The 26,749-nt window shown below is 55.4% G+C and overlaps 1 protein-coding gene across 2 annotated transcripts; it reads left to right on the plus strand.

Moving 5' to 3' along the window:
* Positions 1–459: 459 nt before the first annotated feature.
* On the plus strand, positions 460–26,522 carry MIGA2 (mitoguardin 2). 2 transcript variants are annotated; one of them, XM_004757133.3, is made up of 16 exons: positions 460–560; positions 3,041–3,267; positions 4,211–4,421; positions 5,961–6,073; positions 7,144–7,261; positions 7,459–7,595; positions 13,870–13,987; positions 15,537–15,637; positions 16,210–16,325; positions 17,218–17,290; positions 17,433–17,519; positions 22,174–22,272; positions 22,585–22,719; positions 23,421–23,474; positions 24,223–24,339; positions 24,613–26,522. In XM_004757133.3, exons 2-16 carry the CDS (start codon positions 3,172–3,174, stop codon positions 24,817–24,819), a joined length of 1,782 nt encoding a protein of 593 aa, XP_004757190.1. In that variant the 5' UTR covers positions 460–560; positions 3,041–3,171; the 3' UTR covers positions 24,820–26,522. The 2 variants fall into 2 exon arrangements, with proteins under 2 accessions (XP_004757190.1, XP_004757191.1); XM_004757134.3 differs by having other exon boundaries at positions 483–560; positions 3,087–3,267.
* The last annotated feature ends 227 nt before the right edge of the window (positions 26,523–26,749 follow it).

A 26,749-nucleotide genomic window follows, 5' to 3' on the forward strand; every position in this document is an offset into this window, starting at 1 on the left:
CTTCCCTCTCCCACTCCCCCTGCGTGAGTTTCTGCTCTCGCTTTCTGTCAAATAAATAAAAACTTTTTCAAAAAGGAAGAAGAAGAAGAAGATGTGGGAAGTCAGAGGCAGGGCATGGGCCCTGGAAGGGCGGGCAGAATTTGCGTGGGGACCGGGAGGAGCAGAGAAGCCAAATAAGACTCAGACCGATCACAGGTCCCTTCCAGAAAGACCCTCCGAGACCTGATAGCTCCGCCTCAGTCTCTTTAAGGATGGCCCCGCCCCACTCAGCCAACGCAGTCAATCGAATCCCGATGGCCAATGGTAGGGGAGAAGAGATCACTTCCGCGCCTCAACCGCACTTAGGGGGCGGAGCAAGGGCCAAGGAAGGTGGGGCCAGGCTGGTCACGTGACACCGCCCATTGGCCAGAGGCCGGAGCTGTGAGGAACGCTTCGGCGACATTCATTGGGCAGAGGAGGGTTGGCCCTGCATGAGGCCACGCCCCCCGCGGTGGCCCCGAGGTTGGTTGCGCGGGTGCCGGGGAAGGAGACGCTGCCCTTCCGCAGCGATGGGATCCTGGGTGAGTGGCTCCTCGGGTTGAGCCTGTGCGGCGGGCGATGCGGCAGGGCCGGGGACTGAGGCTTGCGGCGGGTGGGTGCCAGGTCTGAGCAACGAACTGGGTGGGAGCGCAGATGTCCGGGCTCAGAGGGACTAGAAGGGGCCCGGGTTGGAATAAACAGGTACCGCGGCCGTGGGCGGCGCGAGAGGTGGAACGGAAGATGCCAGGTCAGTGCGGAGATGCCCGGGGCCTGGAACGTTGCAGGGTCGCGGGTACCTGAACCTAGGCTAGCAAAGTACTCGAGATGGAGGGGGCAGGTGTGCCGGTCGTGGGTGGCGCCAGTGGGCACCTGGACGACCCTCAAGGATATTCCAGGGGTCGGACAAGAGAAAAGGGGGCTTGAATTGGGGCTGCGCAGGGAGATGTCCGAGATGGGATGAGCAGATTTTGAATAAGGGGATATTGCTGAGGTTCAGTAAGGGAGTGAGCGCCCAGTACCTAGCTTGGTCAGACTTGGAAAGTAGAATGAACAGAGACGGGGCAGAGGGTGCTTCATAGGAGTGCCTGGGCCTGGGGCATTGCTGGGGTCAGGGAGGAAAGATGGGCTGCTCAGGCCAGAGTCATTAATAGGATTGCCCAGGGCAAGGGAGGAGGTGCCCCTGTGGAAAGTGTGGGCATCCAGGCTGAGGGTGTTGTAAGTGCCACAGCAGGGGTGCAATGAGGGGGGTTCTTGCCCAAGGTTATAGGGTGACTTTCCCAGCTGGAAATGGTGCTGGAAGTGTGTGCACAGGATGGGAGATGTTGCTGCAGGCGGTATCATGGAGAAGAGGAGGCTTCTCCCCAGGTTACGTCAGTGGGAAAGAAGGGGGCACAGTTGAGCTGAGTCTGGATCCAACCCTGGAGTGAAGCAGGCTTGGGGGCCAGTGTTGTCACCTTGGACTTGCCAGTCTTCCTCTCATCTGGAGCAGCAGAGGCTGCTCTTGACGCTCCTGCAGGCAAGTAACCAGGCCTCCCAGCCACACGTGCCCAGGAGGGAGCCGTGGCAGCTGTAGCAGGTGCCTCAGGGGAAACACCGTAGCTCCAGGATCCCTTGCAGCTGAGGTTCCATCCCAGCTTGGTCAGTTATCGAGTTCAGTCAGGTCGCTTAGCTCTCATGGCCTCAGTTTCCCCATCATAAGCAGTGGACTAAACTCCCAGCCAGATCCTGTTTCGAAGCCTGGCCTATAGGATAGGTGCTGGGGAAATAGTGGCTGCTGATCCTCGGGCGTTCTGAGGCTTGGGCCGGGCTGGGGGGATGAGAGGGCTGGCTTATGATACGAACCCGGGCCCTGACCACTGGAGGTCACAGCTTAATTCACAGCCTCCTGGCAGGGTGTCTCCTATCTTGACAGCATGATCGTTTCCTTGGCCTTAGACTGGCTCTTCCCGCTTGCCCCCCTCATGCACGCAGCCCAGTGCTGGAGCTACACTGGTAGGCTTGTCCATCCTTCCCACTCACTGGGGATAAGCTGTTTCTTGTGCTGCTCCAGTGATTTTGGCCGCCGTCCCAGGTTGATAGGGTCTGTCCTGGCCTGTGTATTCCTTCCGCTTGAGGTCCCAGGAGACCTTGAAGGCATCCTTGGTCTTTGTGGTGGCAGTTGGGGAGTGCTGTGCAGGATGTTGGGGACTGGCAACGTGTGCTCAAATCACTTATTCGCTGACCTTGGAATGGGGCAGTGGGGTACCCTGGGGGGCCTTGAAGGCCCAGGGGAAAGTTGCTTTTGTAGTTTGTAGTTCTGCTGGGGCTTGTCACTTCCTGGTGCAAGTTAGATTTTGCTAAAGGGCTGTATTGAGCACAGAGTCTAAAGTCCAGGAGACCTTGGTACAAGACCTTGGTTGCCTCATACTAGCTGTGTGACTGTGGACTCCTCCTGGCTTAACCCCGCTGAGTCTCACTTTACTCTTTGGAAACTGGCAGAGATGGGGTGCGGGGCCAGATACCATCTCCTTCACAGAATTGTAATGATACGAAATAACGTATCTAAAGAACCCAGAGCAGAACAGACCCACAGGCTGTCATGGTTTTCGTTATCTGGGCGAGCACCCCACTGCTTTCATAATACAGTCCACGGGAAAGAAAAGCATTCTTGGCTTTATGGGAGATGGACGGGCCTGGCCCTTTCGTGGCCTGGGGTTTTTGTGTAGCTAGTGGAACATGGGTTTAAGAAGATGGTGCAAGTGTGCTGTAGAGCCCCAAGTCTGAGAGTGACCTCTGCATCTCCCAGGCCTTGGGTCTGTTATCGGGCCAATGTGCTAGAGATGCTGTCTCCTGCTCCTAGGGCTCTGGGTGGGCAGAGGGTACGTGGGGCATTTGGCTGCCTTCCTGCTTGAATCCAGGGCTGGCGTGCCAAAGGTAGGCTGTGCTCCCACTTCATCCCCCGGGGCACTTTTATGGGCATTTCGCATGCCCATATGCTCATATGAGCATATCCTTGTGTCTAACTTGGTCATCCGTCTCTCAGCTCTTTGCAAGGACGCTCTGGTATGTGTGTTCCTGTCTTTTCGAAGCGTGGACGGTGCCTGGGACCCAGCCAGCAGCCAGTTGAAGACATTTTTCTTGGACGCTCTGAGACCCGAGGGTGCTGGTCCTGCCATGGCGTTCCGGAGGACTGAGGGCATGTCCATGATCCAGGCGCTGGCCATGACAGTGGCTGAGATCCCTGTGTTCTTATACACGACCTTTGGGCAGGTAAAGATTGGGGTGGGTTGTGGGCCTCCTGTTATCCCTCTGGCCTCTGAAATACTGAGCCACTCATCCCAGGGTCCCTAGTATTTGGGAAAGCCTATCCCTCATTATAGCTCCAGGCTTCTGGGGTCTCCTCTTTGAGCAAAGCAGGAAGGACAAGGTTAGGAGTCTGGGGCCCCAAGCCTGGTCTTCACTCTGGGCTATCTGAACTCTTGGCCTCAGTTTTTCAGCCTAAAAAGGGTTCAATAATGCGCTCCCTGCCAACCTCAGATGTTTGTGGCTGACCAGGTCTTTTGACACTTCGTAAAGCTTTGCTGTATGCAATGTAGGCTCCCCCCCACCCCAACGCCGCCCCTTGAAGGGCTCCCAGCTCAGCAGGCAGAGAATGAGGAGTAGGGAATTGTACAGAGGGGGCAGTTAGGTGGAGTGAATGTTATCGACATCAAGGAGTTGTTACGAAATGGGGTCAGGAGACTTAGGCTTGATTTCAGACTCCCTGTCGTCTCGAGTGCATGTCTTAACCTGTGTGAGCCTCACAGTCTCACCTGGAAAAGGACAGACAGACATTCATTCAGCCAGGTAGCGCAGGTAGAATCCTAGTCCTGTGCCTGGTGTAGTAGGTGCTCGGTCATTGCAGCTGTTGGAGTCACGACCGATGGAGTTAGGGACACCTATTAGAGCCCAGATGTGATCTCTTCGGCATTGTCGCTTTGCTGTCCCCAATCCCCCTCTTTACGTCTGCTTGGTCCACATTTCAGAGGTGCTGGCCAGGTGCCTCCTTGGGGTGGGGGCAGGGGGTGGCTGCCTCTCGATCATTTTTGGTCAGCAAATGTTCCCTGAGTCCCTGAGGCTTCCTGTGTCTCTCATGTGCTCCCCAGCACAGCTCTGCCCACCTCAGAGCTCTTCTGGGGAGATGTAGCCCAGCCACCTCCCTCTTTTCCTGCAGTCTGCCTTCTCCCAGCTGCGGTTGACACCAGGCCTACGGAAGGTCCTCTTTGCCACAGCCCTGGGCACAGTGGCCCTGGCCCTGGCCGCCCACCAGCTAAAGAGGCGACGGCGGAGGAAGAAGCAGGTCGGCCCCGAGATGGGAGGTGCACATCTGGGCACGGTGCCCCTGCCCATCCTCATGGCCAGGAAGGTCCCATCAGTGAAGAAAGGTGGGTGTGAGGCACTCGGGGAGGGCCTGACCTGGAGTCAGGTCCCAGCTGGGCCCCCGGTCACGGTCGGATCTTAGGCTAGTGATGTCCTGTCTCCAAGCCAAGTTTCCCTCCTCCGGGAGGCAGGGTTGGCAGTAGACCTTTCCCTGAGTCTTCACCAAGTCAGGGTCCTGGTGGGTGATGCAGCCCGATGCGTGTGTCCTCTTGGTGGTGGTAATTCTCGATATCCGCAGACCCCTTGGAAGCAGCTGTGTCCAGAGGGGGCTGGCGGGGCGCAGCTTCTCTGCCCAGGGAGGGAAGTCCCCTGGCTCAGGAGCAAGAAGGGCCACGTGGTCCCTGAGCCAGATGGTATTCTCCCCATCCCCCGCCCCCTGCACCCTTTTTCTTTTAAGTTCAGTTCAGCCTTTTGAGCATACAGTTCTTGATGCAATTTCGTGGGCCACCAGAGACCTGTATTTACACCACATCGAAAACCGTGCGACCATGCTCTCAGTCCCTGTGTCCTGTGTAGTCAGCCCCTCCTTCCTCCCCCCCAGCCCCCGGCCCTGGTAGCCTCTAAGCCATTTTGAGTCTGCTGGTGCGGCTTTCAAAACCCTAATAGACCCCGTTTCATTTTGTAACCCAGCAACCCCGTGTTTGCCACGCCTGAACGTCCCGTGGATCTCTTCCCCAGGCAGGAAGTTCTCACAGGCTCCCATCTGGGGAGAAACCTGGTTTAGGAAGGAAAAATCCCCCTTGGGGTGCCTGCTTGGCTCAGTCAGTAGAGTTTGCGACTCTTGATCTCAGTGTCATGAGTTCAAGCCCCACCCTGGGCATGGAGCCTCCTTTAAAAAAAAACAAACCAAAAAGCAAAAAACGAAGAGGAGGAAGGAAGAAATCCCCTTACCCAAAAATGAATTTTCATTGTGAATTATCGTCCCAAAAGGAAAGTTTTCTCTTTACATCTGGAAAAAGAAGTTTTAAGACTAGTCTAGAACAGGACCTGAGAAGTGCAGCTGTAGCTGGGTTTCTGTGTCCACGGCCCCCGGGGGGACACCTGGAGTCGCCCCCGCGCCGGCCCCTCGCTTGCTTTCCCCGTCCTACCGCCATCACCTCTGGGGCTACCCTCTTGCTCCTTCCCTACTTGTCTCACTTCAAAAGAGAAGTTTGATGTATGTTTCAAGAAGTCGCGGTCTCAGATTCTTTCTGGAAGGAGGAGAATGCCAAATCAGTCAGTCAGTCAGCAACACAGGGAGACGGAGTGAGAAGTAGGCAGAGAAGTCGCCAGCCCTCCTTCTCCGGCTTATCTGGCAGGTCCGGGGCCCTCTGGGCCAGGCCCTGTGCCAGAGGACAGGGATGGGGAAGTGAGCAGGCCCGACAGGCAGAGGCGCCTCACTCTGCCAGGCGCATGCCCCTGGGCGCTCTGCCATCCCCCGGCCTTCGAAGGGGAGGTAGAACAAGCTCCCAGATGAGGAGGGAGAGGGTTGTCTGGAGGTGGGAACAGCCTGTGCAGAGGCTGAACTCCACGGCCACGTCCCCTGGCCCTCCCGTTCCTCACAGGCTATTCCAGCCGGAGGATCCAGAGTCCCAGCAGCAAGAGCAACGACACGCTGAGTGGCATCTCCTCTCTCGAGCCCAGCAAGCACTCGGGCTCCTCCCACAGCCTGGCTTCGGTAAATAGCGGAGGGAGGAGGGCGCCTGGGTGGCTCAGTGGGTTAAAGCCTCTGTCTTCGGCTCAGGTCATGATCCCAGAGTCCTGGGATCGAGCCCCACATCGGGCTCTCTGCTCGGCGGGGAGCCTGCTTCCTCCTCTCTCTCTTTCTGCCTCTCTGTCTACTTATGATCTCTGTCTGTCAAATAAATAAATAAAATCTTTAAAAAAAAAAAAAATAGAGGAGGGAGGACCAGCGGGCTCAGGGCTTAGGCCCTGGTTCTGAGGAGGCTCGAGTCTCTGCCCTCAGGGAGCTCACAGACTGGAAGGAAGACAGGAGAGATTTCCTCTGGTCTCTCATCCATCCACACGGGCTTTCTGAGACTGTCACTAATCACACCGAGGGCCAGGCTTCGGTGAGAGAGGGGGATGGGGCAGAAGAGAGGTGGGTGGCCTCTTGCGGGGAAGATACCTGTCTATGAAAGTTCATTCATTCGTTCATCAGACACGGAGCAGGTGACTGCCTGGTGCCAGGGACTGTGCTGAAGGTAAAGAGATAAATGAGACAAAGAGAAGCTTATTTTCTCCTGGGGAGTGGCTTTGGGCTCATTCGCTCATCTAGTGACCTGTTCGTGCAGTGATCCCTGAGCCCAGGTCTGCACTGGGAACCCAGGGGTGGGCAAGAGAGGGCTCGTGGCCCAGAGGAGCCCACATCCCAGCAGGGCGAGAAGTGGGCCCTGCCCCGCCGCGTGATGGTGGGAGCTCCCTCGGCCTTCCTGGCCCCATCTAGTTGCAGAGTGCCAAAGCAGGGAACAGGCCCAGGGCGGCTTCTGTAGGAGGCTGCTGCTTCCTGGGCTGGCCACTGGCCTCCTCCCTCTTCTGTAGCTTCTGTGAAGTGTTGTCCAGTGCTTTGAGTTTTGGGGACTGGGCCCTGCTGAGGGCTTGGCCATGTGCTGTGGGCTCCCTTCAAGGATGGTCTTCAGAGAGGGTGTGTGACATAGGACCAGGCCATGGGAGGGGCTTGGGTCCTGCAAGGGACCTGGGAGGGCCTTAACCCCTTGCCCTTGGATCCTTGTGCTGCTTGGTGCCCAGACAGTAGCCGTGAACTCGTCCAGCCCCACAGCTGCGTGCTCAGGACCATGGGACACCAGAGGGATGGAAGAGTCCGTGACCACCAGTGACGGCAACGCAGAGAGTCTGTACATGCAAGGTACGGGCCAGGAGGTCAGCTGTGGGCCTCCCCTGGGGCAGAGTTGGGGGACAAACGGCCTCCTCCCAGGAGCCCAGGCGGGGCTCAGGACATCTTCCCAGGTGCTGGTTTGCAACCCCACTCCTGACCCCAAAACCCTCATTCCGTGGGGTCCGCCGAGGTCAGACTCTCTCCCTTGTCTTCCCTCCCGTGCTCAGGCATGGAGCTGTTTGAGGAAGCTCTACAGAAGTGGGAGCAGGCGCTGAGCGTCGGGCAGAGAGGGGACAGCGGCAGCACCCCCACACCAGGGGAGAGCCTGCGGAACCCCGAGACTGCTTCGGAGGTGCTCTCTGAGGTAGGTGGTCCTCTCCTGCGTCTTTCTTTCCCAGCCACGGAGGAGGTTGGAGGTGGGGCAGAGAGACCGCCAGCCTCTGGGAGGCAGCGTAGCACCCTGCCTTCTGCTGGGCTGTGACTTCCCCTTCCACCGGGATGTCAGTCCACCCAAGGGGCTTAGCACATACATGGCGCTCGGTACTCACTCAGTCATCCGGAGGCTCCTCACACTCCGGTCCCAACTGTGTGAGGAAAAGGTGCCTTTTACGAAGGACTGGTGGGAAATGGCCTTCGTTCAGCGGAGCGGATCACACAGCCTTTGTCCCGTCCTTTCTTTAGACATTTTTGGGGGCACTGTCAGTATTTATTTCAGTATCAGGAAAGAGAAGTAAAGCAAAAAAGCTAACATAAAAAATGTGTGTGCTGGATGGACGTTTACTGAAACATTATCTTCTAACAGTGAGAAATCAGAAAAAACTAGAAACGGTCTGTATGTCCATCCACAGGGGTCCGGAGTCCAGTATGCGGGAAATCTGCCTGGGCTGATAGGCTGCTGTGGCCACAGTATGTCATTAAGTGAAAAAGAGCGAGACGTGGAATGTGCGTAGGGGACCCACGTGTGTACATGTTCAGAAGGACAGAGATCCCTGCATATGTGTGCCTGGGGGTACCTGGGGTGTTTGTGCATTTCTACTTTCCTCTGGACAGATAACTCGGGAAACTGTTGACAGTGATCTGGGAGGAACATCGGGCTGAAAGGGAAAGGTGGAAAAAGGCTTTTACTGTATTTTACTTTGTGGCATTCCTAATTTCGAGCTAGGCTTAATGGCAGGGTTTGTACAGGTGATAGGATTGTGGACTGTCTCTTTTAGTCTTTACGCTTTTATGTATTTAAAAAAAAAAAAAGCCCTATGAGCTCCTGTGCTCTGCTGGAGTGAGGGTAAAGTCGGGGCTCTTCAGGGAGTACTCTGACGGTATCTGGAGAGTCTGCAAGGTCAACTTCAGGTCTTAAAAAGGGAGGTTAACCCAGGGAATTGGTTGCACAGGTGAGGAGTGTGGCCAGCCTTTAGGAGCCGCAGAACCTAGAACCAGGCTAGGGGCTGACCGGCCGGCCGGCAGGTGTCCCGCCGCTGAGGCAGGGTGGGGCAGTGGTAGGGTGGGAGGCGGGACTGGGAGGGGGTGTTGGTCTCCGCGTTTCCATCCCATTCTTCCCATTCTTTCTCCACCTGTGCCTTTGTGGGCCAGGGGCCAGCTGGCAGGGGAGCCTGGAAACAGTTTGCAGCACCAGGGTGAGGACATGCCTGGAGCAGCGGGTAGGAAGTTGAGGGTGCGGTGCCCTGTACCCCAGCTGGGAACATCAGCTCAGAGCCGGCCTCCCCAGCAGGAGAAGTAGCTACAGGACAGAGGACATTGTAGCTACAGGACAGACATTGGAGAAATGCCCTGGAGGGTGACAGAGCCTTTGGTGTCCAAGGGCACAGCTGCATCAGGTCTCCCCTGTCTATGGGCAGATAGTAGTTCCTGAAGGAGGGTTTCAGGTCGTGGGAAGGAAGAGAGGCAGCTCTGTTTCCAAAACAGTATTGATTGCTAATACTACATCTGAAAATTCTAGAACTTTCATTGTTCGTGTCATGAAAGCAATAAAAAAGAGTGAGAACTCAGAGTGAGAACTACAGAACTAGAAAAGAGCAGGGGAGGCAAAGGCCCAGTCTTCCGTCTTTGATCAGGTGGCTCGTGTTGTGTGATGCGGGCAAAGGCCCTCGGCCTCCCTGGGCACTGGGTGGGGGGAGCCCTTGGCGGGACACCACTGCCAGCCCTAGATCCTGGCGCAAAGTAGATGCTCAATAACTGATCTCTGTTCTTGGTGTTATCAATGCCTCTAACCCTTCATCCAGACACAACCGCCTGGTATCCTTCCGGGCGTTTCTCTATCCTAAAGATATTTTTTAGCAGGTTTATTGGAGTATTACTCGTATACCATAAAATTCATTTCAGCTCAATTCTGAATTGTGCAATTAATTGGCTTCTAGTATATATTCAGAGTTGGGTGTTCATCACCACAATTAATTTTAGAACATTCTCATCTCGTGTTCCCATGGAGTCCCTTATGCTTCATCAGACGCTCTCGGTCAGACACAGCCCCAGCCCCGGGAAACCCTTCGTCTACTTTTCATCCCTACAGATTGGCCTGGTCTGGGCATTTCTATAAATAGACTCATAACTAGTGGTCTTTTTTTTGTTTTGTTTTTTTAAGATTTTATGTATTTATTTGTGAAGGAAAGCATGAGAGGAGAGAGGTCAGCAGGAGAAGCAGACTCCTTGCTGAGCAGAGAGCCTGATGCGGGGCTCGATCCCACGACTCCAGGATCATGACCTGAGCCGAAGGCAGTCGCTTAACTAACTGAGCCACCCAGGCACCCCAACTAGTGGCCTTTTATGCCTGGCCCCTTTCCTGGGGCATTATGTTTTCAAGGTTCATTCTTCTTCTTCTTTTTTTTTTTTTTTTTAATTTTTTAATAAACATATAATGTATTGTTAGCCCCAGCGGTACAGGTCTGTGAATCGTCAGGTTTACACACTTCACAGCACTCATCAAGGTTCATTCTTGTAACTTGAATTACCACCTAATTTCTCTGTATTGCTGAGTGATACTCAATGGTGTGGCTGGACCGCGTTTCATTTAGCTGTTCGTCCACTGATGGCCATTTGGGTTGTTTATACTTTGTGGCTCTTCTGAGTGATGCTGCTGTGACCATTGTGTGTGCAAGTGTGTGTGTGGACGCATTGCTTTGAACTCCCTTAGGAGTTCCCAGTAGGAGCAGAAGTGCCGGGTCCTCCAGTAACGCTCTGTTTGACACTTGGAGGAACCGGACCGTTTGCCACGGCAGCTGCGCCGCTTTACACTCCCACCAGCCGTGTAGGAAGCTTCTGGTTTCTCCATATCCTCGCCAGCACTTGTGTTCATCTGTCTTTTCGGTTCTAGCCATCCTAGTGGGTGCGAAATGGTTATGTCGCCGTGGTTTTGATTTGCATTTCCCTGGGCTAACTGGAGCTTTATTTCATGGGCTTGTTCACCATTTGTATGTCATCTTGGGAGAAATGTCTGTACAGATCCTTACAGTTTTTAATTTGGTTATTTATCTTTTTTTTAATGATGTAGCAATTTTTTTTTAAAGATTTTATTTATTTAGTTACAGAGAGATCACAAGTAGGCAGAGAGGCAGGCAGAGAAAGGGGGAAGCAGGTTCTCCACTGAGCAGAGAGCCTGATGCAGGGCTCGATCCCAGGATCCTGAGATCACAACCTGAGCCAAAGGCAGAGGCTTTAACCCACTGAGCCATCCAGGCGCCCCCGATCTAGCCATTTTATATATTACTCGGTGCTCATCACGGTGAGGGCCGTCTTCATCCCTTTATCTGTCTCACCCATCCCCCCCAGTCAGCTCCCCCATCTGGCACCCACCAGTTTGGTTTCTATATTTAAGAGTCTGATGGGGTTTTTTGTCTTTTTTTCAGTTTGTTCATTTGTTTTGTTTCTTAAATTCCACAAATGAGTGAAATCCTATGGGTTTTAGTCTCTCTGGCTTATTTCACTTGGACTTTAAACTCTGTAGATCCATCCATGTTGCTGCAAATGGAGATTTCATTCTTTTTTAATGGCTGAATAAAAAAGAATAATAATATTCTTTTTTATGGTATATATACACATATATGTGATATATATATATACATATATATATGTGTGTATGTACATATATATATGTCACTTCTTTATCCATTCATCTCTGGATGGATACTTGCATTTACAATAGCCAATATATGGAAGCAGCCCAAGTGTCTATCCACAGACAAGTAGTTATGTCTTTTTATTCTTTTTTTTTTTAAGATTTTATTTATTTATTTGACAGAGAGAGATCACAAGTAGGCAGAGAGGCAGGCAGAGTGAGAGGGGGAAGCAGGCTCCCCGCTGAGCAGAGAGCCCAATGCGGGGCTCGATCCCAGGACCCTGAGATCATGACCTGAGCTGAAGGCAGCAGCTTAACCCACTGAGCCACCCAGGTGCCCTGTCTTTTTATTCTTAAATTGTAAGGGTTCTTTGTATATCCTAGATATAAGTCCCTTATCAGAGAGAGGCTCTGCAGATACTTTCTCCCATTCTGCAGATTGTCTTTTCACTTGCTTGATGGCATCCTTTGAAGCACAAAAGTTGTTTTCTTCATCTTTCGCTCGTGTCTCCGACTGAGCCAGCGAAGCACCCCTGAAGCACAGAGGTTTTTAATTTCAATGAGTTCAGTGTATCTTTTCTCTTCTGTCTTTGCACTTTGGGTGTGACATCCAAGAAACTGGTCCCTAACCCGAGGCCACTTGACTGAGAAAGAGTACACAGACCTTCGCCAAAGCTATGGGGCTGTGCCGGCTGCGCTGGCGGGGAATTGAGCAAAGCGGACGGGGTCCCAGCATTCCATGAGCCTTACTGGGGGGCTAGCTGAGTGAGCTGGGCCACTTAACATCCTTGCGTTTTCTCTGTGAATCGGGGTCACGGCCATGCCTGCCTTCAAGGGTGCTGCAAGGCTGAATAGCAGGTGCCTGATCCTAGACGAGCTCTTGTGTGTAGGAGCCATTTCCAGCATTGCGTACTCTCTGAGCCCGTCCAGCTCTGTCCCCAGAGGCCGCAGGCCCGAGCTGGCCTTCGGCTCCTCCCTGGGGTCTGGTTACATACAGGTGCAGGCTCTGGCAGCCTTGGTAGAGAATGGAGTTGGGCCTACCTATGCCTGGCCTCTTGGCCGAGAAGCTGCTGGGATCAAAGGTGCGGTGCCTCCTCCTTTGCACATACCAACCTGGAAGCCAAGGGCAGGAGGAGGCTGTTGTGTCTTCAGCGCAACACTTTCCCAAGCACGCACAATTTGTATTAAGAGTGGAATTTGAACCCAGCTCTTTCTGGGATCCTGACCGTGCTTTTATGATAATGATCTTATTATCATCCGTACATGCTATGTTATATATGTACATTACATGTTATAGATTATGTATTATAGTTTAGTTTATGTGTTATATATGTTATATATTATATCATAATGATGATTATAATAATCAACACCGGTCATCACCACAGGCCAGGCTTGCATGGAATGATTTGCATACCTGCTCTCCTTCCTGTTTCCCCCAAAATCCTGGAAGTAGGTACTCTCATCTCATTGATAGGTAAGGAAACAGAGGCTTAGAATGAGGAAGTAATTTACTTGCGGTCATACCATTTGGAGCTGGTGGTGCTGGGGTCAGAGCCCAGGTCAGCATTGTTCAGTAGGAAGTCACATAGCTCATTTAAAATTTCTTAGAGACCACACTAACAAGCAAAAAAGAAACTGGTAAAATCAATTTTAATAATACATTTTATTATTTGTTTATTTATTTTAAGTAGGCTCCATGCCCAGTGTGGAGCTCGTGGAGCTCAATGTGGGCCTTGAACTGCTGACTCCTGAGCTCAGATCAAGAGTCAGACGCTCAACTGACTGACCACTTAGGCGTCCCTTAATAATGCATTTTATGTAATCTAGTATATGGAGAATATTACCATATCAACATGTGATCAATGTGGAGCTTCATTGAAATATTTTATTTATTTATTATTAGAGAGAGATAGAGAGAGCATGAACAGGGAGCAGAGGAAGAAGCAGGCTCTCTGATGAGCAGGGAGCCCAACGTACGACTTGATCCCAGGACCACGGGATCATGACCTGAGCTGAAGGAAGATGCTTACCTGACTGAGATACCCAGGCACCCCTTATTTTATTTCTTTTTAAATATTTACTTGAAGTAGAGTGTGTTTGCACGTGCGCACGCTTGCAATGGGGAGTGGCAGAGGGAGAGAGCCGAGCTCAAGCAGACTCCTGCTGAGCACAGAGCCTGATGTGGGGGTTCGATCCCACGGCCCCGAGATCATGGCCTGAGCCAAAACCAAGAGTCAGACGCTTCACTGAGTGTGCCACCCACACGCCCCGAGATGTTTTAGAGTATTTTTGTTTGTGGTTTCTTGGTACTAAGTATTTGCGATCGGTGTGTGTTTATACTTAGGGGACATGTATAGAAGAAGGCCACATTCCCAGGGCCACATTCCCAGGGCTCCTTCGCCATATGTGGCTGGTGGCTCCTACGTTGGGCAGCTCCACTCCAGACGTCTGCTCCTGCTGCTGGGTCCCAGATCCTGTTCCCCTTTCCCGCCCCTGTCATTGGTGAGGGGAGACCGTTTGCCTGGGGAGTGTGGAGGGCCCGGGCTGATGTTCATTGTCTTAATTGCAGCCAGAGTCCCAGCGAAGGGAGTTTGCAGAGAAGCTGGAGTCCCTGCTACACCGGGCTTACCACCTGCAGGAGGAGTTTGGGTCCACCTTCCCGGCCAACAGCGTGCTGCTGGACCTTGGTGAGCTGGCCTGCTTGTAGGCTGGGGTGGGACAGGGCTTGAGAGACAGGGTGGAGGTAGCAGGTGGCAAGGGAACTGGGGTGTGGCTCTCTCCAAATCCTCAGAGCCTTTGGACCTCATTCGATCGGTGCCTTATACGTAGATGGGGAACAGGCCTTAAGGGAGAGAAGCTTTGTTTTGTTTATTTCTTTGTTTTAAGATTTTATTTATTTATTTATTTTTTTAAAGATTTTATTCCTTTATTTGAGAGAGAGAGAGAGAGAGAGCACAGAGGGAGAGTGATAGGGAGAAACCAACTCCCAGCTGAGCGGAGGGCCCAATGTGGGACTCCATCCCAGGACCCTGAGATCATGACCTGAGCCCAAGGTGGCCGCTTAACCTACTGAGCCACCCAGGCACCCTTAAGATTTTATTTTTAAGTCATCTCTACACCCCCAACCCTAGATTGAGAGTCACATGCAGTACCAGCAAAGCCAACCAGGTGCTCCAGAGTGTTCTTCTATATGTGGTAGGCAGCAGCAGGGCTTGGTGGGGCCCAGAGTCTCCGGCCATTGTGCCTTGGCCCATCCCTTCGGGAGCAGGCCTTCAGGCATGTGTTTCAACATCTCCCCTGAAGGGTTCCAGGCCTTTGATTCGAGCCCTCTTCTGTGGGCACCAGGCGGGCAGAAGGGATGGCTCATCTGGAGGTTAGTTGAAAACAGGTCTTACTGCTGGTCCCCCAACCCCCGACTGAGGTCAAGGCATGTGACATCAGGGAGAGAGAATGAAGCTGTTTGGCTGGACAACCAGTGTGCTGGTGCCCACGGTGTGCCAGACCCCATGCAGTGAGTGGACCCCAGGACCCTTCTCTGGGTGCTCTCAGCTCTGAGGGAGAGCATCAGACTCCTGTGTCCAGCTCTCCAGTTCAGCCAGTGGTGACACAGGCCTGGCGAGGGCCTGTTACAGTGACACATCCTCCCACGGCCTATCCCCAGTGGCTTTCCCCAGAGAGGAACCCTGCATCCTCTGGCCTCCCCTTGCGGCAGAGAGGGCTGGTGGGGCCCTTAAGGCCATGGCCTCTGGTTATCTGTTCAACAGAACTTTCCTAAATGCCCTGAAGGCCCAGAACCCCGCAGCCCCTGAGCAGAGGAGGCTAGAAACACCGAGTCCACGACCGATGCGTTCCTTGAGCTCTCTGTCATCAGTGGTTAAGTTTGAGAGGGGAGTCCGGTCGCTCAGGGCCACACAGTATGGCGGAGCCTGTCTGAGCAGAGTTCAGGAGCCCTCGGGCCTTGGGGTGCGGCTCTATGGCCGTGGGCAGTCCCCCTCAGCAGCCCAGTTCCACACCTGACTGTGCCCACCTCCAGCAATACTGGAACATCGAAAGAAGCCCTTCTGTTGAGGCACTGAGCCCAGAATCTTCTCGCATATGTGTTCAGTACACGGCAGCTGTGCGATCGGCGGCCCCAGCCAGCCCATCATCAGGCGTCGGTCACCTTGCGCGCTGCGTTCCCAAAAACCCGGTGATTTCGGAGTCTCAGCTCAGCCCTTCTCTTCCTGCTCTTGCCAGAGAGGACCCTCATGCTGCCCCTGACCGAGGGCTCCTTGCATCTACGGGCGGATGATGAGGACAGCCTGACCTCTGAGGATTCCTTCTTCTCCGCTACTGAGGTGAGGGGGGCGGGGTCGAGGGGCAGAGAGGGGGGTGGGGAGTGAAGCCGGCCCCGTGGGACCGTCACCATGAGCACTGGGTCGTGGGAAAGTGAAGGCATTTCCTCTGACAGGAGCAAAATTTGGCAGTTTCCAAGTGCCGCTCCCCAGGGACCCCACGCACTGGCTGGAGACAGGGAGGCGTGAGAAGCTGGGGTCCTGGGTCCTGTGGGGGAGGGCCGGGGTCTCCCCCACCCCGTGGCTCCGGCGCATGCCGACCTCTCCCGTCTTACACTGCGTGGCCACGGCTTGGCATTAGTCTCCTGCCATGGCCACGTGTGTCAGGCCCAGCCACCTGCCTGGCGTGAGATGTGGGCACCTGTCCAGTCAATGGTCCCTTTGGGTCAAGCCCCTCGCGGAGGTGGGGACGCTGAGAGTCAGAGCTGGACTCAGATCGAGGCCTCCTGCCTGTTGGGTCAGTGTTCCCTCCAGCAGCCTGTCTGAGAGGCTGACCACTAGGGTGTCCCCTGGGCAGGCCCCCACACTCCACAGGCCGTGACCCCACCTTCCTCTTCCTGTGCGCCCTCCCCCAGCTCTTTGAGTCCCTGCAGGCGGGAGATGACCTGATCCCACTGTCCAGGCCGGCTGCGGCTTACGAAGAGGCCCTACAGCTGGTGAAGGAGGGCAGGGTGCCGTGCCGGACCCTCAGGCGAGTGCGTGGGGAGGAGGCGGGGAGCAAGGGCTGGTGGGGCGGGCCCTGTCCCCCTGCGGCCAGAAGCCAGAGAGGCCAGCAGTGCCCCAGCGGCGGCTCGTGGCCCAGCCAGGGAGGGTCTAGAAAGGCCTGGAGTTCTAAGACAGGCAGGCCTACAACTAACAACCGCAAATTAATATAATTAATTAGTGAAATAATAGTTGTTTCTACTTATTCTAAGTTATCACAGGGATCTAACCACAGAAATGCAGTGGGCTTTCTTCCAAAGCCGTGCCCTGAAGTAATCTGTCTCTGCCACGGCCCTGAAGCCGGGCCCTGGGGACACACCTGATTCCTTCCAAGTTCTGGCTCTTCAGAACATGTGGCCCTGGACGAGTTGCCTCACCACCCTCAGCCTCAGCGTCCACATCTGTGGCATTTTTAGGTTTTGATCCATCTTAAGTTAATTTTGCTGTTTGATGTGAAACTCGGAGAACTCGGCTTTTGGCCATGACTCTGGATTTAAATACGTGTGTTTAAAGCTCATTGACTGAAAATAAGGTTGAGAGTCCTGGTTCCCCAGTGTGGATGAGGGGAGCCAGCCCGGGGGACCTGCAGGTGCCCCAAAAGGGGTGAGAGCTGGGAGCAGTCCTCTGCGTCCTTGGCTGGCTGGGGCCTGAAGGAGCCCGAGGACAGCCCAACTCCCAGGGCCCAGACCTGCCAGCTGTGCTCAGTGCCACTGAGGACAAGACACCCTCAGAGGGTGTCCAGTCAGCCTCTTCCCTTCGGTTTGGGGGGCACCGAGGCCTAGAGGAAGGCAGGCACTCGCCCACAGTTGTACTGCGCGGCTGAGGTAGGACCACTCAGGGCTCCCCCCGATCCCAGCGTGACTGACTGTGCTGCTCCTCAGGACTGAGCTGCTAGGCTGCTACAGTGACCAGGACTTTCTGGCCAAGCTGCATTGTGTGCGGCAAGCCTTCGAGGTGGGTGTCGGGGGCACCTGGAGAGAGCCGGGGCTGGGGGGCCGTCGGGCACACCTGCCTCCCCTGTGCAGATGGGTCATGGGCCCACCCCATTATACGGACTTCGCCGCCAGCTCGCTCCCCTCCCTTCCTCATTCCTCAGGGTCTTCTAGAAGACAAGAGCAACCAACTTTTCTTCGGGGAGGTTGGCCGGCAGATGGTGACGGGCCTGATGACCAAAGCCGAGAAGGTAGCTTTTTTCAGGTTTTCTTCCTACCTTGGCTTTTTTAATTTTAACTTTTGTAACTTTTATTTGGTTCTGTTTATTTATTTATTTATTTATTTTTTATTTTTTTTAAGATTTTATTTATTTATTTATTTGACAGAGAGAGTAGGCAGAGAGAGGTGGGGGGGAAGCAGGCTCCCTGCTGACCAGAGAGCCCGATGTGGGGCTCCATCCCAGGACCCTGAGATCATGACCTGAGCCAAAGGCAGAGGCTTAATCCACTGAGCCACCCAGGTGCCCCTATTTGGTTCTGTTTAAAAAAAAAAAAAAAGCCCAGGACGCCTGGGCGGCTCAGGCAGTTAAGCGTCTGTCTGTTGATTTTGGCTCAGGTCATGATCTCCGGGTCATGGGATTGAACCCTTGACTGGGCGTCCTTTTCCAGCCCTGCACCACCCCACTCGCATTCACGCCTTCTGTCTCTCTCTCAGATGAATAAATAAATCTTTTTTTTTTTTTTTTAAGATTTTGTTTATTTATTTTGACACACGGAGACCACAAGTAAGCAGAGAGGCAGGCAGAGAGAGAGGAGGAAACAGGCTTCCCGCTGAGCAGAGAGCCCGATGCAGGGCTTGATCCCAGGTTTCTGGGATCATGACCTGAGCCGAAGGCAGAGGCTTTAACCCACTGAGCCACCCAGGGGCCCCTGAAGAAATTAATCTTAAAAAAAAAAAAAAGCCCAATCTGAAAGCAAGCTGAGGAGCTTTGACTTCATCCTGAAAGCTCAGGGGGTGCTGGGAAAGGCTTAGGAGGGGTTTCCTGTGCTGATTCTGAAAAATACGGTTCTGTGTTGCTCTTACTTCTGATGATATGGTCACTCAGTTTTATAGTTCAGTGACTTCCAAAATGCAAACCTTAGGTCTCCCTGAACCTGCCAGGGGGAGCTACCACCCCAGTCGGCTGTGTTTCTCCTCCCCGGGTTCACGGACTAATCTTGAACGTGGTTATTGAATTTCCTAAGTTCCCTACAGACTGTTCTGCAGCTGTGTTTTGTTGCGTAAGAGTATATCTTGTCTATCGGCTCATGTTGGCGGATGCAGTCACTCTTACTGATTGTGTAGTGCTCCCTCGGGCCGGCTCGCCGTGGTTCAACTGGTCCTGCGGTCAAGGGCCGTTTGGGTTGTGATTTTCCACTGTCGCACCGCTATTACGATCCGTCTGTTAGAGACCTCTTTAGGGACCTGTGGTTTTCTGTGGGGCAGAGCCCAGTTGTGGCAGTACCATGTCTCAGGCACATCTGGGTTTTGCCAGTCCGCTCTTGGAAATGCCCTGCCAGCCAGCAGCATAATCGTGTGTGTCCTTATGTGACTTCAAATGTAAGGCGTCGGTAATTGGACGTTAGTAACCCTTTTAATCTATGTTATGCATCCTTTCATGTTTCCTTGATTATTAATAAGGCTGTGTGAGTTTTCACGTTTATAGGCCACTTGTTGGAGCGAAGCCCCTGAGAACACCCCTCCCCTGAGTCCTTTTCACCTCACCCGTCCAGCTAGTGGTTCTAACATGCACCTCTGGGGGCACCCGGCCGCCTCAGTTGGAGGAACCTGAGACTCTTGATCCCGGGATCATGAGTTCAAGCCCCACGTCAGAGGCAGAGATGACTTAAATAAATAAACTTCTAAAAACAAATAAATAAAAAATAAAACACGCCTCTGACCACAGCACCCAACTGCCTGAAAATGTTCCCTTGTTCCCACCGCCGTTGAGGGAAAGACCAAACTTTGTTTCATGGCCGGCTGCCACACACCCTTTGCCCTGTCCAGACTAAAGGGCTCAGGCATTATTGATTTATTTTAATTTAATTAATTTATTTTTTAAAAAGATTTTATTTATTTATTTGACAGACAGAGATCATAAATAGGCAGAGAGGCAGAGAGAGGAGGAAGCAGGCTCCCTACTGAGCAGAGAGCCCGATTCGGGGCTCGATCCTAAGACCCTGGGAACATGACCTGAACCGAAGGCAGAGGCTTTAACCCACTGAGCCACCCAGGTGCCCCTTATTTTATTTTTTAAAAAAGATTTTATTTATTTATTTGACACAGAGAGAGAGATCACAAGTAGAGAGGCAGGCAGAGAGAGAGGAGGAAGCAGGCTCCCTGCTGAGCAGAGAACCCAATATGGGGGCTCGATCCCAGGACCCTGAGATCATGACCTAAGCTGAAGGCAGAGGCTTAACCTACTGAGCCACCCAGGCACTCTATTTATTTATGTTTAAAGATTTTATTTATTTGAGAGAGGGACAGGCAGATTCCCCACTGATCAGGGAGCCCACTCTGGGGCTTGATCCCAGGACCCTGAGCCAAAGTCAGATGCTTACCTGACCAAGCCACCTGGGTGCCCCGAAGGCCTCAGGCTCTTAGTGTACACCTGTACCAGACTTTCTCCCCAATCTGGGCCTTCGCCTATGCTGCTCCCTCTGTGCCCCGAACACTGCCGCCCAGTGCTGTTGTCGTCAGCTGCTTTATTGTAAGTATACACATGGGAATATGAAATGTATTTATAGGATTTAATGAGTGAAAAGGTGAACCCCTGCATACCCAGCCCCAAAGCTAGGAAGTACCAGCGTCTAGAAGCTCCCTGGTCCCCATTCCTTCCCCTTCCCCTGGGTTCCCCATCTTTTAAGTCCCTGCTAACCATCTGTCTCCCCAGGAGGGCTTTGCCAAGAGTCCTCGGGCTGACCTTGCCAGCGCCGCCCCATGACCCGTCATCCTGTTGGCAGGTTGCCCTCTCTCACTACTTGCCAAGCTCCCCGAGGGCCAGGACCACAGCTGCCCCAGCACAGGTGTGTGCCCGGCCCAGGGCCTGGCACGGGGCAGGTGCTCCCTAAGTGTTCCTGATTATTCTTCCAGAAGCTGCTGTTTAGCCAGCAATGAGCCCAGCACTTTATCATGTGTCTTTTACCTCTGGTCGCTGATTTGGTCCTGACCACAGTCTCTGCTCGGTGGATAAGGAAACACTCGGTGGATAAGGAGAGGGCCAGGGGCTTGCCCGGGGCCCTTAGCCAGGGAAGGGCAGAGTTGGCCTTTGAACCCAGATTAGCCTGACCTCAGCCTAGCCCTTGGCCTGTTCTCTGTGGCCTCCCAACACAGGGAAGGAATGCACATGTGAAGGAAGGGCAGGTGAGGGCCGAGTGGGTACCAGGCGCTTAGCAGGTGTCCGTTCTCCGTGGCCCTCCCCAAGGGGCCTGGAGGTGCGGCTGTCCTTGCTCATCTCAGTGTGGGGTGTAGGTTTCATGAAGAGCTGGGGGGCAGCTCTCGAGGGCGGGGCCTGCACTAAGCCCTGGGACCCCGGCAGGCACGGATGCCCTGTCAGACCCTTGCAGGCAGGTGGAGGCAGGTGAACCCTCACCCCACCCCACTCCCCACCCCCCCGGGAGGGTGCCCGTTCGGCGGGCAGCACCTAGGCTCTTGCTAGATCAGCCCCTGTCATTGCTGCGTGTCCATGGGCCAGACCTGCGCCCTCTCCGAGCCTCCTCACTAACGTGTTCGTGAGCGTGTCCTGCGGACGTGCGGAGAGCGTGTCAGACGTGCTTGGCCACAAGCCCTCATCTTCATCGTCCCCCTTTACAGGTGAAGCAACTGAGGCTCAGAGATTAAGGCATGGTCTGGGGTCATTCTAGCAAATTCTCTTCAAAACTTAATGAAAATAGGGTTTGTTTATTTTTTTTAATGATTACAAAAATATTCATTTTAGCAAAACCCAACAGACACATAAAAGCAAAAAGAAAATTCGTCCCCTACTCCACCACATTTCCATTTTGGTGAACACCTGTCTCGTGGCTCCTCTACCCAGGGTTCTGCGTGAGCGGCATCAACCCGCCTGTGCTCTTCTGTGTCAGCTCCATCCTGCCTGGCTCTCGGCCACATCACTGATGTCCCAAAGCCTCAGCATGCCTTTCTGTAGAGTGGGTGTGCTGGTGGACCGTCCCTCTTAGTACCACGAGTTAGATATGTTGATCCATGTGAAGATAGACCATGGCCCACCCCAGCTTCCCAAGTCCATCTCTGCACACCCCTGTGTGTGCACATCCCTGCGTGTGCACGTCATGTCACACGCCCCAGCTCCACCTCCCAGCCCCAGAGCGTGCGGGATGTATCCTGTGAGCCAACAGCAGCAGCAGGTCTTAGACGCTGTTCATTACTTAGGTCCAGGCGCTAAGTGTTACGTGCGTGAGCTCACTGACTCCCCCAGAGCAGGCCCCGGAGTGTGGGCCGTAGTTTCTCCCGCTTCATCAGGGACACCCTGGGGCACGAAGATTTTCATCTTTGGCTGCTTGACTCAGCTTCCTGTCCTCATGCATCTTTGCAAAGTGAGCTCACGCTGTCGAGTGTTTGCATCTCCTGGGCGGCGTTTGGTGCCCGGTTGTGAGTTGGTGTGAGATTTCGTGGGGTGTGCTGTTGTTGGATCTCTCCCAGACGTGTCCTGGTCTCTGAGAGGCACATTGCGGTGGTCAGAGAACACTTTTTGCCCGATTTTCTTGATGGCCGCCGCTCCAGCATCGACCTCAGCCCCGCCTTGGCTCGTCCCTCTACGGGCCTGTTCTGCCTATTCCTGTGGATCTCGTCCAGGTGAGCCATGGAACCTCTCTCATGACCACAGCAGGCTCTGCTTCTCCCCACAGAGTCCCAAAGGCTTCCTGGAGAGTTACGAGGAGATGATGGGCTATGCCCTACGGCCTGAGACCTGGGCTACCACGCGGCTGGAGCTGGAGGGCCGGGGGGTGAGTCGGTTTATGCTGAGCCCCGGGGCCACGGGGTCCCTCGTACCCGAGATCCTTGGGGGGGGGGGTGCCTGTGTGGAGCTCCACCTTAATTCCGAGGCCTGAGATGGGCCCATCACTGCTGCTGGCCCTCGGGTCCTGCCCTGCCACGGGCCCAGGCTCTGCCAGCTGTGCCCCACTGTGGCCTGGAGAGGTGCCCACTCACCCGTGTGTTCCCACCCAGGCCCCCCACGCACCCGTGCCTCTCTGGACTCGGTCTTCCCATCCGGACAGTGGGCCTGCTGCCTTCAGAGCATCCCTGCCCTCTCACAGGTGGTGTGTATGAGCTTCTTTGATATTGTGCTGGACTTCATCCTCATGGACGCCTTCGAGGACCTGGAGAACCCCCCATCCTCGGTGCTCGCTGTCCTGAGGAACCGGTGGCTGTCAGACAGCTTCAAGGAGACGGTGGGTGGCTGCCCTCCGCGTCCAACATGCACTCCCATCCCCCATGCCTTGGCCCAGACTCTGTTCTCTTCCCTCCCTGGCTTTGAGCACCAAGCCTGGGCCCCCCACCCGTCAGGCAGCAGTCACCCCTCTGGGCAGCTTCCCCTTCCCCGCATGATATGCAGCTCCCGAACCTCGGCAGACCAGGTATCTGCTTTGGATCAGCTTCCCAGGGGACCCCGTTCAGAACCCGCAGGGTGGGTGTTTTCCTTCTGCATCGGGGTCCTCGTTAATTCTACCCCGTGTCCATGCATCTTACTGAGTTAAGACACAGGAAAGAAAAAGGAACAGCGGGAGAAGTTGAGTGTGGGCCCCATGGGGCAGGCGTGACCTGGGGCTGGTCTTTATGCAGTTTGCGGGTCCACACAACCTCTGAGTGAGGTGGGCGTGCTGGGTCGCGGCCATTTTACAGAGAAGGAAACTGAGGTCTGGGGAAGTTCCGTGGCGAGTGCAGAGGCCTGCAGCCACGAGGGTTGGCATCAGGATTCCGGCTTAGGTGTGGCCAGTTCCGGACTGAGAGGAGGGAGGCAGCAGAGCTGAGGCACCGCCGAGCCCTGTCTTCCTGCTTGGGGTGATGGGAGCTGGGGGCACATAGTGCGGGGCTGCAGGCATGGCCTGGCCTGGCCTTCTGAAACCTGGCCGGGGTCCCATCTTTGGTTTAGGCTCTGGCCACTGCTTGCTGGTCAGTCTTGAAAGCCAAGAGGAGACTGCTGATGGTGAGTGACCCCCTCCGGCCCCGGGCGTGGCCCCCACCTCAGATGACCAATGGGCGTGCACTAGCCCTTGTTCTAGCGGCAGGGTGGCGTGGGGAGGGCTGGGCAGAGGAGTGGGGCTGGTGCAGGGAGATCTTGCTAAGTCCCCAGGCCCTGCTGTACCTCTTGTACCTCTGCCACAGCACTGGCCCCCTGTGGCCGTTTTCTGTCCCTTGACCAGGAGGACCGCAGAGATGCACAGAGTTGTGCTTCCTCTCCTCCCCAGGACCCCGCACAGCACGGGCCAGCAGGAACTGTGGGAGGACTCACGGGAAAGGGCATCCTTGAGGGAGGGGAGGCGCCTGGCTTGGTCGAGGCATCTGGTGGGGGCAGGGCGCCCGGGGAGCAGACAGAGCAGCCTCCCTCCCACCCCCAGGCTGCTGTTATCTGCTCCCCCGGGCGGCGACTGGCTGCTCTATCTGGGCTGCGATCCATGGCTCCCCTCTGCTAGCCAGACTTGGCTGCCTGGCAGATACCAGCCGCCACTGCCATGTTCACTGGGCACTTCCTGTGCTGAGCCCACCCCGTCCCCTCCTCATGCAGTCCTCCCAGCAGCTTCGAGGTTACCCCCGTTCTGCAGAGGTGAAAGCCCTATCCCTTGCCTGGGGTCACCCAGCGAGCCCACAACTGAGCCAGCTCTTTGCCAGGCCCCCTGGGCCCGGCTGCCGCCCCCTTCCGGCATCTCAGCTCTGAGCGTCGCCACCTTTTCCAGGTGCCCGATGGCTTCATCTCTCATTTCTACTCCGTATCGGAGCACGTTAGCCCCGTCCTAGCCTTCGGCTTCCTTGGACCCAAGCCCCAGCTCGCAGAAGTCTGTGCTTTCTTCAAGGTAAACAGGGGGCGTGGCCCACCTGGGCTGTTGGGTGCATGGGAGTGCCTGGCGGGAGCCCGGCCCATGTGGGTCTGCCTGGGTTGTCCGGTGCGCGGGGGTGCCTGGGGAGAGCCTGACCCACGTGGGTTTGCAGTAAGCATGGGGTGGGCTGCGGAGCCTGTGGACGGGCTGGCACTCCGGTAGCCAGGGAGGGGCCTGGGGCGGTCTGGAGGGCATCTGTTTGGGGGAGCGTGGCCCAAAGCCCCAGCTGACGCCAGCCTGGCCCCCCAGCACCAGATCGTGCAGTACCTGCGGGACATGTTCGACCTGGACAACGTGCGCTACACGTCTGTGCCAGCGCTGGCGGATGACATCCTGCAGCTGTCCCGGCGCCGCAGCGAAATCCTGCTGGGCTACTTGGGGGCGCCCGTGGCCAGCAGCGTGGGCCTCAACGGGGCACTGCCGCGAGAGAACGGGCCCCTGGGGGAGCTGCAGTAGCGGTGGGGGCAGGCCTGCAGTTGGGGGTGGGGCGCCAGGGCCTCGTCTGTGAGGGCGGGCGCAGAGAGAAGGCTGTTTCCTCTTCTCTGGGTTGGCATGGAAGGGCCTGGAGATCCACGGCCATCAGCAGCGGCAGAGCCTGGGCTTTGGTGGCCAAGGGCGATTGCCCCTGACCTTGTCCCTCGTCCTCATTTGGGAATCCCCACGAACTGCCTTGGAGAGGGTTTGGAGCCCCTGGGAGCCCACCCGACTGCCCTCAGCCATCCCTGGGGGAAGCGGCTGCGGGACCAGTGATCTGTGGGGCCGGAGGGAGAGGAAGGTGGTGGGAGAGAGGGAGGGGTATTGTGAGGACAGGTGGGACGTGCGGAGCTGGGGCGGCCTTGGTGTGGGACCCCACAGCCTCCCCTGACCCCGGGGCTGCTGATGAAGGAGGCTGTGGAAGATGGGTGCCAGGGCTCTGCGGCAGAGGCCACACTGTCCTAGACAGAAGGAACCTGGGCGAGACGCTGCCCGGTCCCGCCGGCCACCACCCAGAGTGTTGACAGCTTCAGAAAGGGAGGGCGGGGCCACAGAGTGCCAGGGGCACCCCTTGGGGGGTGGCATGCCTAGACCGTCGGAGGGTGGGACAGGGCAGGTCGACTTTCCTTGTGCTCAAGTCTGGGCAGGGACTGGGCCCTTGGCAAACCTAAGCACGAAACCAGAATGCTGTCCTCTGACATGCCCTTGTCCTGCCAAAGAGCTATCTCTCTTTCCCCTTTGCCACCACCAAAGACGGACAGGGGAGGGGGTGCTGGTTCTCGCACCCCACCCTCCTGCCTCGGTGAGCCTGGAACCCCTGGGTGGTGCTAGGGCGAGCCGGAGGCTCCAGCCAGGGCTTATCTCAGGCCTGTCGCCTGTGCTGCCGTTGGTGGCGGGGGCCCAGGGACCACGTCAAGAAGGTCAGAGGACACACAGGGCTGGACCGAATCCCCGGCCCTCATTAAGCCAGGCGCTTTGCCTTCGGCTCGACACATAAAATGCTCTAGCTGGGCAGTGGCTGGTCTTAACAGTCATCCCCATGTTGTCCCCACATCTGCGGGGTGCTGTCAGCCCTGCAGGCTTATCTCACAGTGTTTTCACCGGAGGTGGGATGTTTTATTTATTGCCTTAACACTTTATTTTGAGGTCTGCCCCTATCAGGCCGAGAAGCCTCCCGGAGACACAGAGGCCTCCCTGGTCTCTGTACTCCGGAGGCTGGTTCCCCAGACCAGGGCCCCTAGCCCCTGAATGGCAGAGGGGTCCTGGCAGGGAGAGAGAGGAGAAACAGAGGGGTCGTGCGGGCCCAGCCCATCAGCTCTGAGCCCACTCCTCTGCACACTCCCTCCTGCTCCCCAGGCTGGGGGATCCTGTGTCAAGCCAGGGCTCCCACTCTCCAAGGTTGGTGCCCAGGAAGGAGCAGCCTCCTGGGTAGGGAGGCCTGGGTGGCCCTCCCCTCCAGCCCCGCATTCCATTCATTTGCACTTACCCTGCGCTATGAGTGTCATCTTGGGCCGGGGGCCCCGGCCTCTCTGATTTGCTCCCGAATCACTCAGAGCGGCATCTTGGTTTTGTCTTTGTTTACGCGTCCATGCACTGCCTTGGGCACTGGATTTGTTGCAGCTTCCAACTTTTGTATGGTAGAGTGTGTGTGCATCGACTTCCAAATAAATGATTTAAACAGTGGCGTTCCGGGGCGCCTGGGTGCCTCAGTGAGTTTGGCCTGGGATCAAGTCCCGCGTCGGGCTCTCTGCTCAGTGGGGAGTCTGCTTTTCTCTCTCTCTCTCTGTCTCTTAAAATGGGGGATCTTAACAAAAAAAAAAAGTTAAAAAACAATGCCCTTCCATGTGGCCATGCTGATGGGTACATGGGTGGCCATGCTTCCTGGGCCTCCACTGGAGACTCGCTCTTTGGG

This window comes from Mustela putorius, unplaced genomic scaffold (genome assembly GCF_011764305.1).
Source record: "Mustela putorius furo isolate JIRA1106 unplaced genomic scaffold, ASM1176430v1.1 tig00000596_pilon_pilon_pilon, whole genome shotgun sequence".
NCBI classification, from domain to species: Eukaryota; Metazoa; Chordata; class Mammalia; order Carnivora; family Mustelidae; genus Mustela; species Mustela putorius.